The sequence below is a fragment of the Triticum aestivum genome, chromosome 2D, assembly GCF_018294505.1.
Source record: "Triticum aestivum cultivar Chinese Spring chromosome 2D, IWGSC CS RefSeq v2.1, whole genome shotgun sequence".
Classification (NCBI taxonomy): Eukaryota; Viridiplantae; Streptophyta; class Magnoliopsida; order Poales; family Poaceae; genus Triticum; species Triticum aestivum.
In genome coordinates this window covers 493,967,437-493,977,977 of record NC_057799.1, presented here as the reverse complement: position 1 = coordinate 493,977,977, position 10,541 = coordinate 493,967,437, and the positions used below count along the sequence as shown (strand labels likewise).

The following is a 10,541-nucleotide window of genomic DNA, read 5'->3' as shown; positions in this document are numbered from 1 at the left end:
TTCAAGAGTACGCAAGCCATGTCAACATTGATCTTCTCTCTTGTTTATTTTCTTTTGCGGGGTAATCTTCTCTCTTGTTTGATGGTGACTTTTTTGTTGAGGGTTCGATGGTGATTTTTTTTTCTCCTTTTTTTTTTGCGGGTGAATGGTGATTTCTTCAAACACCCAGACTAAAGATGACGCAGTTTCGCGGAAAATATTGTAGTAAATCTAGCGTTGTAGTACTAGTTTTGGTATGAGAAACCTAGAGAATTTTCTAAAAATAGTGGTTATTTTCGAGTGACATGGTAATATGTCGCCGACGATTGTATCATCAGTCTAAACAAAACACTTGTGTCGTGAGTGCCATGTAGTACGACAAAGGGGTTTATCTCACCAGCGAGGGTGAAGGGACCAACGGAGGAGGCAAAGGACCCTTCTTGGATCGCATATGGACCAGGGAGAACCACCTTATTCTATTTCTCCCCCAATCCGCAGCCTCCGTCCAAGCGCCTTCAATTTCTTCCATGTGCCTTCCCTCGTCCGTTTGCGCGTCGGTGAAGCCCGGGCCCTGGTTGAGCCATGCCCTTTGAATGAAGAGAGTCATACGCTACGCTAGTTCAGCGCACATGCCGTGCAACAGCGCTTGCAGTTCGAGAGGTTTCACTACGTACGTGTACTGTTATCGCATGGATCTACCTCAGTCAGCGACGTACATAAGCTTGTGTCGCGGTATGCCCTAGATCCCGGGAGGCAATCAGCTGCTGGTCCACTGCCTATGGAACGGACGCAACCCACCACGCTGTCGTAACTTTATCCTGTAGCACGTCTCAAATTACACCCTGTCCGGTGTCGCCAAAGATCGCATTGACGACCTGGCAGGCATGGACAGTGGTACCACCTCAGCTGGCGGGGCCAAAAACTCCAATTCCCGGTCTCACCAGCGATGGTTAAAACCGGCCATCCTAGAGTTACCGTACCTGCTCAAAGGTCGTCAATGGAAATGGATCGGTAGGGTACGTACTTACCCTATAACGTACTGAACGAGGAAACCAGTCTAATTCTCTGTGTTACTACATCGTCAATGCATGCATGATGTATGGTCAGTATGTATGTACGTGCGCAGGTCTGTCTCTGGAGCCGCTGATCGGGGCCATAGCGGCGGGGAACGCGGTGGCGCTGAAGCCGTCGGAGCTGGCGCCGGCCACGGCCAGGTTCCTGGAGGAGAACATAGGCGAGTACCTGGACGCCACGGCGGTGAAGGTCATCCAGGGCGGCCCCGCGGTGGGGGAGCAGCTCATGGAGCACAGATGGGACAAGGTCCTCTTCACCGGTACAGTAAACCAACTGAATGACAAGCGCTGCTAATTCCACCGGTGGTGCTAATCAGGTAGAACCCTTGGCATTGGCAGGGTGCCCGCGCGTGGCGCGCGTGGTGATGGCGGCGGCGGTGAAGCACCTGACGCCCGTGGCGCTGGAGCTGGGCGGGAAGTGCCCCTGCATCTTCGACGCCGTTGCCGGCAGGAGGAACCTCCAGACCTCGGTGAACCGCGTGATCTTCGCCAAGTGGTCGTCCTGCGCCGGCCAGGCCTGCATCGCCATCGACTACGTGCTCGTCGAGGAGCGGTTTGCGCCCACCCTGGTATGCACGCACGCACGGTTTTGTCTCGTGGTTATATAATTCTGATCAGAAGATCATTCTAACCGCGTCGCGTGCTCGTTTCTCTTGGCTGATGAAGATCAAGTTGCTCAAGTCGACGCTGAAGAGGTTCATCGCCGACTCGGACCAGATGGCGCGGATCGTCAACGGGCGGCATTTCCAGCGTCTGAGTAACCTCCTCAAGGACCCGGCGGTGGCGGCGTCCATCCTGCACGGCGGCGGCTTGGACGCCAAGAACCTGTAAGTACACCCTGAACCCATCTGCATATTAATTAATTTTCCTCGTCTCCGTCCTCGTCAAAGAAAAACTTCAGCAGGTCCATCGAGCCCACGATACTGCTGAACCCGCCGCTGGACTCCGCGATCATGACCGAGGAGATCTTCGGCCCTCTGCTCCCCATCATCACGGTACCAATTACTGCTAACCCAACACCGAACCCAAGGGCGAAGAAGATGAATGAAAATGGTGTCTCCTTCCTTGTGGTACAGGTGAAGAAGATCGAGGACAGCATCGCGTTCGTGAGGGCGCGGCCGAAGCCGCTGGCCGTGTACGCCTTCACCGACAGCGCGCCGCTGAAGCGGCGGATCGTGGAGGAGACGTCGTCGGGGAGCGTCACCTTCAACGACGCCGTCGTACAGGTACGCCGCCCCGCCCCTGCACAAACGAGATTTTCTTCTGACCGTTAGTACGTGGTTTTAACCATGGCTCCTGGATGGATTTGCGTGCGTGCAGTTCGGGGTGGACACGCTGCCGTTCGGGGGTGTGGGGCAGAGCGGGTTCGGGCAGTACCACGGCAAGTACTCGTTCGAGATGTTCAGCCACAAGAAGGCGGTGCTGCGGCGGGGCTTCCTGGTGGAGGCCATGCTGAGGTACCCGCCGTGGGACGAGCAGAAGATCGCCATGATGCGCCACCTCTTCCGCTACGACTACGTCCGCTTCATCTTCACCTTCCTCGGCCTGCGGAGATGAATACGGCCATGCACCACGTCTCGGGCGCGACTGGATGGGTTTGACGTAAGAAATTGATTATTATTTGATGAGTGGATGAACAAGTACATGAATAAACAGACCACGTTAGTTTGTATAAGGATTGCGTAGCAGGTTTGCACTCGGTACTTGCTAGTGTGCCAATAATAGAATAATGTTCTTTTTGCATCCAGTCTGCCCCCCAAGGTCCCTTTTTTTGTGTATTTGTTTGAGACGTCCTGATTGCAACTCGGTAAAAATCCAAAAGTGCTTCACATATACCGTGCGTGCTTGCATACATTATACTCCCTCCTTTCCAAAATATAAGGCGTCGGTATGTCTATAAAATTAATATACAAACATATGAAATAAAATTGTTTTGCAAAACAAATACAACAATGTCGTATATACATGTTTAATCCATGTACTTCGATGTATCAAAGACTGTGCACAGTCAATCACGCCTTATATTTTGGGAAGGAGGGAGTATTACCTAAACACAAAATTTAGTTAAACATATACTTCTTGCTTTCTGGTTCAGCTTTGAAGCTATGAAACAGAATACGTCTGTTCTCTATCTCAGATAGTATTTTCTGGAATTTTTCATGAATTAGGCCCTGCTTAGCACCAGACACATCCTTCAGGCGCGCACTGCATATAACAACAAATAATAATAATAATTGCATAAAGGCACAATACATTGTATAACTGGCTCGCGCACTCTGCGAAAATAGCACCAGTCTGCTTGTTTGTTGATGATACAAGAAATTTTACAACAATCATGAACTTTTTGCTTTGCTTCCACTTGAGCTAACTTTATGTACATGTAAGAAAGCTATGTATCAGCAACTGCTATATGTACAACACTACAGCGGCTTGAAGCCTCCCTGCATTTTGTTTCAGGAATGTTTGCCACAGACCCACCCGCTAGTGAGAATCACAAAAAGTTCCTTAGCTTGCAAACCGCGAGCAACCTGCGTATTTGTTTTAAGAAAATAAGCATGAAAAATAAATCCCAGGACAGCCACTAAAAGCAGCAAAAATGAAAAACATATTTCTAGGGCAATCTGTACAATGCACATACAAACAGTAAATAAGCCTGCAATGCAGATATAATTTAAACAAATAGGAAGTTCATGCAGATTGCAATCACTAAAATAGCATATAAAACATTAATACTTGGTTACTGGTGAAGATGCAATATAATTTTAGTTCCAACAGGGAATGTAGTTAAGATATTACCATGTTAGTGGATGACGCGCAGCCAACGAGCCTAAGCCTTCTGACATTACACCTCTGCGTGTACTACATTGAGCATCAAAAAGCAGAAGCGGGCTCCGGTGTATGTAACATTCTGCGGCAGCTCCTCAGCAGGGTCACAAAGATGGAAGATTGGCTTAGAAATGTCCTCACTCCGATCCTTTTATAGTAGACATACTTGCCTTTTCCTTTTCCATTTTCTTCTTCTCAGCTTCCACAGTTCGAGCATTTTCATCACGTGATTTCTTGAACATATTCACGAAAATAACCAAAATCGACGTAACTGAGAACAGAAAAGCAAGAAAGCATCAAGGAAAGATCAAAAAGTAAATACTGTTGTGCTAAAACAACTAAGTTCATATCAATACAGAAACAGAAGCATGTTGACTCAATTCATAATGGAACTAAAAGAACAGAGAATGCCACTTGATAGACCATTCCCCAGAAACAGCAATTCGATTCGAAGAACTGCACTGTTTGGACAACAAAATGTTTGGACCTATGAGAGGAACTTCCTCAAGGGATTAGGGGCAATACTTTTAAGTTTTTTTCCTTCTGCTAGTGCGATCAGCGAATTGTCATAGTGAAATTGATAAATATGATATTACTCAAAGATGTAACTTCACTGACCACCTTCGGCGTATGATGAGCTACATATGTGGACATAATTAAGAGAACAATGCCTAATAAAGCTGTAAAATATTATAAAGGCCACACAAAACCTTGCTCAAAAGGGCAGCGAGCTGGATCTTCACCAAAATACTGAGCTAGGGAATCAGCATTCCTTCCCTGCAAAACAAATGTCATCAAGGTCTTACACAAACATAAGGCGTTACAAGAATAACTTTTAAGGCAGGGGCTCACCACTTCTGAATACAAGGAAATGAGGGACCTAACTACAGCTTCTGCCGAGTCGAGAAAGGATTTCAATGCCTGCAAAAGCAACTGATCTCAGTTCACTCGTAAAAGAATCATTACTGATATAGCACAACTAATCTCATCAGATATGCTTGCTTTAGAGTTTAGGAGTCCCCGAAGGTCACAACTCCTACCAAGTCCAGAGTTCGGACTGTGCACGGTGTTATTGCTGAGCTTGATGCATAAAAGTGAATGTCGATGATTCCCTGAATTGCGTATCACTTCTGTTCAGTAGCTAGCAGAACATTTTGTAAGCCGGCACATTCTTTGACTTTATGTTCTGAGCAATTTGTTCAAGACATGGAGCCTTGCAGCACTTCTTTTCAACTTGAGAGGTGGTGCATATTTATTCCATTATAGAAGCGGTTAGTGAATGGATGATGCAGAAAAATATGCACTCTGTGGTCCTACTATACATAAAGTTCAGAGAAACACTGAAACAAGTACACATTGAATGTCTGGGGATAGCTAATTCAATAATTTTATAATAATAACATGGTTTAAGTTGTGTCATTTCTTGTCCTGAGCGAGTAAAATATAAGCTCCTTAAACCAGTGGGCTAAATGTAAACAGAACAAATATGCTCAACATCCAACAACTCTGAAAAATAGACAAAAGGGAATTATTTCTTACCTTGCGGAAGCCAACAGATATTGCTCCATCGTTCACTGAAGCAGCTAATTCCTGCTCGACCTTCTCAAGACCTTTGTTTATTGCTTGCATTTCCTCAGCAAGCAACTTCAATTGGATCTGGGGTGATTAACAAATGCAATTGTGGAGCAACATATTTGATGAGTAGCTCGATGGTCATCCAAAATTGCTATTAACAGATAACTACAGTACCTTCGAAGCTGCTTCCAGATGAATCAAGTCTTTGTCAAAATCAAGAAGCTCAGGCAACTTTTCAGCAAGAAGCTAGCATGTAATAGAGAAAGATAAGGTAAGCTGCACAGGCTTGCAAAAGCAACTGGCAGAAGGACAGACCCAGTGCTAGAAGCTCCCACACCAGGTGGGGCCTGGGAAAGGATTATACAAGGCAAGCCATACCCCTGCATAGTACAATGCAGAGAGGCCGCGTCGAACCCAGGAGCACTTGGCACGAGCATGAGCAACTGGCAGACTATTAAAAATATGCATAGGTACATGCAATTAGAAACTGAGTCAAAATAGCTAATCTTCCATTAAGCTGCAGAATACTAGATAAACAATTGCCCACGTGCACAGCACCATAATTTGGGATACCGGAACGAGGCTGATTCCTGGACAGTGACCAGTAACAGCCTGCCGTTTGGAGTTTACATGAAAACCATGTCTATGCAGAGAACTGGCAGAAGTTTACAATCCAACTAACAACTCCTGTGGAAGCCATCGATAACATTTACACCAATGACCCCTCACTTCCCAAGGGATTGTGATTTATATAGGTTATATCATCAAAAGGCAGCTCAAGATTAAGATCCAGGATAGGTATTGAGGTGCCTGCAGCTGGCTAGTTCCAGTTCTACGCTCAGACCAAGCATCAGATGAGACCGCTCTTGAGAAAAACTAATCCAATCAGATACGATCCCAATTAAGATCAGATTGTTCATGCTCCTAGAACTTACAATCGACCAGTAAATTTACTGACACTGAATCCAGCCATCAGGGTGAAACACAACAACCTGGTGACAGGCTAATAATAGGTGTTCGGAGCACCCTATTATTGTTTGTTTGATCTATATTAGTAATTGATACACCCAGAGCTGATCCGTGAAAGAAAATCTTGAGCAGACTGAGCTAATATGCAACAAACAGACATCTCCCACAGAGTCATGACTGCAATTGCCGCGAAAACATCATGTATTTCAATAGTTGACGCTGATATTCAAACGGTTTTAGAGTTCAGGGTTGAAAAATGAACCTCTGCTTGAGTTTAGGTTGGAAAGTGGACTTTATTCCTATATAAAATATTCAAACTACAACAAGATGCATGATTCCCAACTTTAAAGGCTCAGGTAAATTACTGTTACTAAGCTACTAGCACAACAAGATTGCATAGGAGTATAGAAAAAAACATGTATCGTAAGTCCATAAGAAGTGGCATAGTTTTCTGCAGTAAGATATTAAACCCTAACCAGCATTGTATTATTGTGCGGTATGGCCAGTGGTGAAGATGGACTGAGAGGAATCTTAGCATGCAAACCAGTGTGCATAGCATAACACTTTATGCCGAGTGCATACCTTGCATAAATAGTGCATTAGTGTCATCTTATTGTTCCTAGCTCGAGTATCCGATAGTTTAAGAAGACTATCTAATCTGAAGCCAACAGCAGAACCTGTTCAGCACATCACCGTATCAGACGATGCTATTAAACAAAAGGCATTCCATGCAAATTTTCTACACTGATTTGGTACCTCGAGCTGTTCCTTGATTCAATGCATTCCCTAATGTGAGAATGGTCTGCATTATCTGCCGTAACTTCAGAGACTCTTTCACCTGCACAAAATAAAACATTAAGCCAGTCTACGTGTAAGTTAAAATTTTACTAAAGAAAGAGATGATACAGCATTGTACCTCTTTTGTTGCATCATTTATGGTGGTTAAGTTAGTTCTTAACTCATCAGCCTGACAAAGAGCAAGACATCACATTACAACTGCAAGTTATGGAGAAAGTGAGATAATCCAAGTAAATTAACTGATGGACAAAGACAACGGACCTGTGTTGAGAATGCAATTCTGAAAGCAAAAACTCTTAGTTTGGACTCGACGCGAGGAACTTTCATTAGCTCCAGGAAAAACTACAGCAAAGTTGAAAGCTTCAATCAATATATTCAAAGTGGCACACTATATGCAACCAAAATATTAAACCAACCTGTTCACATTTCCCAAGCATTTCTTTGTTGCCGTTATAGTTCTGAGCTCATAGAGGAAAAGGATAGCGAATTAGGACAAAACAGCATCAGATACTAAATGATAAGGAATATGTTACAGATCATGAAATGCAAAAAACAAAAGATAGTAGTAAGCAGAAGCACCTTCAACATCTCGATTTCTTCGTTTGTAGGGCAAAACTTAATGAGATTCTCCACTTGGTCATTATCAAGAACAGACGTATCCAAAGCCAAGATCGCGCTCTGCAAGATACAACCATTTCAGAGAAAATTACATAGGAACACTAAAAAGTATCAGGCTAACAGACATTTGTTAACAGCACCATTTGAGCAGATTAATAATGTCAGTGTGATAAATTAATTAGAAGATAAAAAACGTGGATCGAGAAAGCAACACAACTCAGCAGTAACTTGCATGTATGATAACCATATACAGTGGTTTTACATTACCAAAAGAGAGTCTGAAAGGCATTTAAGTTTCCCAGTGCCCTGTAGGCTTACGTAGCCTAATGTTAGACCACTGTATGAGTGCAAATTAAACAAGAAAAACCTAGGACTTATAGTAATAATTTTGTGATGGCAGAAACTTTCATGCATAGTGTATGGAAGATGTTAGCAAGATTTGTGTACATCGCCGAATCTATTAATGTATGATAGCATACAAGTTTACACTTAAGCAAATACCCAAAAAAATGCAGATGAAGGTTGTCAACAAAGGTATTAGCTCCATCAAAAGTTGTAAAAGAATAGAAACGGGAAAAGGAAAAGTAATATGAATACAAGCTTCAGATATTCAGGATAGTACTCCCACAGCTCAACAATGTAGTGCATATAGATTTTTTTTCAAAAGTCAAACTTAAAAAACTTTGACCAAGTTTATAGTTAAAATTATCTATATCTATAGTACCAAACATATACAAGATGACAATATATCTCATGATGAATATAATAATATGCATTGCATATTCTAAATGTACATAATTTTCTCTACAAACTTGGTCAAACCGTCAAAGTTTGTAATGGCTTCCGAAAAAATCCATATGCACTACATTATGGAACGGGGGGAGTATAAATAATTACATCATCAACACAGCACAAAATTCTCTGAGATGTCACTATTCCACGGGAGAAATCATGTGCATCTTTTTTTGGTCAAAGAGTAGAGAGGGTAAGTAATAACCCACAAAGGATACTCACAATCATATCAGGAAGAGGCATTTTGATTTTGGTAAGCATGATCTCACAATTATTTGCTCTTCTCATATCAACCTGTAATGAAACTAGCAGAACAATTAGTCCATGGCCTAATGGAATCAACAAAATTTCTCTAACTCCTCATGCTAGAACATAATGCTGTTGATTGCAAATAACTTAAGATGTCAAGAAAACAGAAGTTTGGTGTGGAATGATAAATGGAACAAGAATGCAAGAGAGAAAACTATTCAAAAGTCCCTTCAAAAGGACACCTATTGCAGAAGGAAGTACCATACATATGAAAACCATAATTTCATACTTTAAATGGAAAATACATCAAAATAAGTTAGTGTCAATCAGTTGAGCACTTGCAAGGAAATAAAATATAGATTCACTTAAGAAAGAGAAGTAATCATGCATATCGTATTACCACGAAACAGTTTTAATCAAGAATGGTTTGAAAAACCTGAGATTCAGGGCTTGATAATTCAACATACCACGAAAAAAAAATCAAATAACAAGTTTAAGGTAACAAGTATGAAAGGATTAATGTGCTTAAGGTAGAAGCACAAGAATGGAAGTTCAAAAAAATTCAAGTTCCCTAAAGAAAATAAGTGCATTAAGAGTGCAAGTTTCCATACCAGGTGAACAATTTCTGGCTTGCTAATAGCTGAGCCACGCTTCGTTGCTCCTTTTTCACTTGCATTGGTTGCAACAGCAGTGGAGAACAAGGTCTCTAATTCGGACATATCAATATCAGGAGCCCTGCAAAATAGTGCTCGACAGCATGAATAAATACAGTCTCAATACAGAGATTTCCCACATGTTAAACAAGGACATAGAATGCCAGACCCATGTATTTTCTTTAGGGAAGCTACCAGCCTCATGTGGGCCTACTACTCAACCTCTTCCCAAAAAGGGGGGAAGCTACCAGCTTCCTATCTATTTGGATTGTTTTCGCGACTGTAGCATGATATATACTCCCTCCCTTCACAAATATAAGATGTTCTAACTTTTTTCTGAATCAGATGTATAGACACGTACTAGTAAATGTGTGCGTGCAATGCGCGTTGATATTAGGTAATATATTAATTACACATAAATATTAGGTAGGATATTATTTGCGTATTAATTATGTGATTAGCATTGGCATTAATATTTGGTATGATATTAACTGCACACTAAACGTGTTGAGCGCTCACCATTGGAGCAGCCTGAGTCGTTGGATTGACCTGATTTGACGGACGGGATTTGTTGGATCTGCCCCTTTGGGTCTTTTTATATTGGTATAGATATAGATATAGATGAAATATCCAAAACATCTATTTGTGAATGGAGGGAGTAGTTCATAAACAACGGATGTTGAATTTTATGCCTAGTGGTTTCAATGATGTAAAATCATCAACAGCTGAATTAAATGCAAAAATATTGGCAGCATAACAGTTACCTAGCCTGATTCCCTTGATTTTGGGCATCCGCCCAGAGACTTCCCTGCATTGCTCGTGTAACTTTCACCCAGTGCAAAGGCTTTAATGAAGCTTTCTTTGGGGGGTTACTTTGAAGTGCCAATCCAATGCCACGACCTTTTGCTGATCCGGTTGCTGCTCTTCCCCTTCCCAATACTGGAGGTGGTGCTGGTGCATTTGAGATTTTTGAGCTTGGTGGTGGAGGGGGTACAGTTCCAGGTGGTTT

General features: G+C 42.6%; 2 protein-coding genes across 5 annotated transcripts in view; one reads left to right on the top strand and one right to left on the bottom strand.

Moving 5' to 3' along the window:
• Positions 1 to 2,795, top strand: part of LOC123054052 (aldehyde dehydrogenase family 3 member F1) — a 4,636-nt gene extending 1,841 nt beyond the window's left edge. For 2 of the 4 annotated variants that reach the window (XM_044477710.1, XM_044477712.1), the window contains 6 exons: positions 1,106 to 1,312; positions 1,392 to 1,621; positions 1,719 to 1,879; positions 1,954 to 2,047; positions 2,129 to 2,278; positions 2,373 to 2,795. In XM_044477710.1, the coding sequence (XP_044333645.1) occupies positions 1,106 to 1,312; positions 1,392 to 1,621; positions 1,719 to 1,879; positions 1,954 to 2,047; positions 2,129 to 2,278; positions 2,373 to 2,609 (1,079 nt within the window). In that variant the 3' untranslated portion in view covers positions 2,610 to 2,795. The remainder of the gene's footprint in view (positions 1 to 1,105; positions 1,313 to 1,391; positions 1,622 to 1,718; positions 1,880 to 1,953; positions 2,048 to 2,128; positions 2,279 to 2,372) is intronic. The other 2 variants (XM_044477711.1, XM_044477713.1) reach the window with 1 other exon arrangement.
• A 469-nt stretch (positions 2,796 to 3,264) lies between these two features.
• The window catches only part of LOC123054053 (formin-like protein 3), a gene marked incomplete in the record, with an annotated part of 11,479 nt that continues 4,202 nt past the window's right edge, over positions 3,265 to 10,541 (bottom strand). Inside the window, 15 exon segments of the mRNA XM_044477714.1 lie at positions 3,265 to 3,580; positions 3,849 to 4,149; positions 4,589 to 4,655; positions 4,731 to 4,799; positions 5,418 to 5,534; positions 5,628 to 5,699; positions 7,005 to 7,099; positions 7,179 to 7,260; positions 7,339 to 7,389; positions 7,482 to 7,562; positions 7,637 to 7,678; positions 7,800 to 7,898; positions 8,853 to 8,924; positions 9,491 to 9,614; positions 10,297 to 10,541. Coding sequence (XP_044333649.1) covers positions 4,016 to 4,149; positions 4,589 to 4,655; positions 4,731 to 4,799; positions 5,418 to 5,534; positions 5,628 to 5,699; positions 7,005 to 7,099; positions 7,179 to 7,260; positions 7,339 to 7,389; positions 7,482 to 7,562; positions 7,637 to 7,678; positions 7,800 to 7,898; positions 8,853 to 8,924; positions 9,491 to 9,614; positions 10,297 to 10,541 — 1,350 coding nt within the window.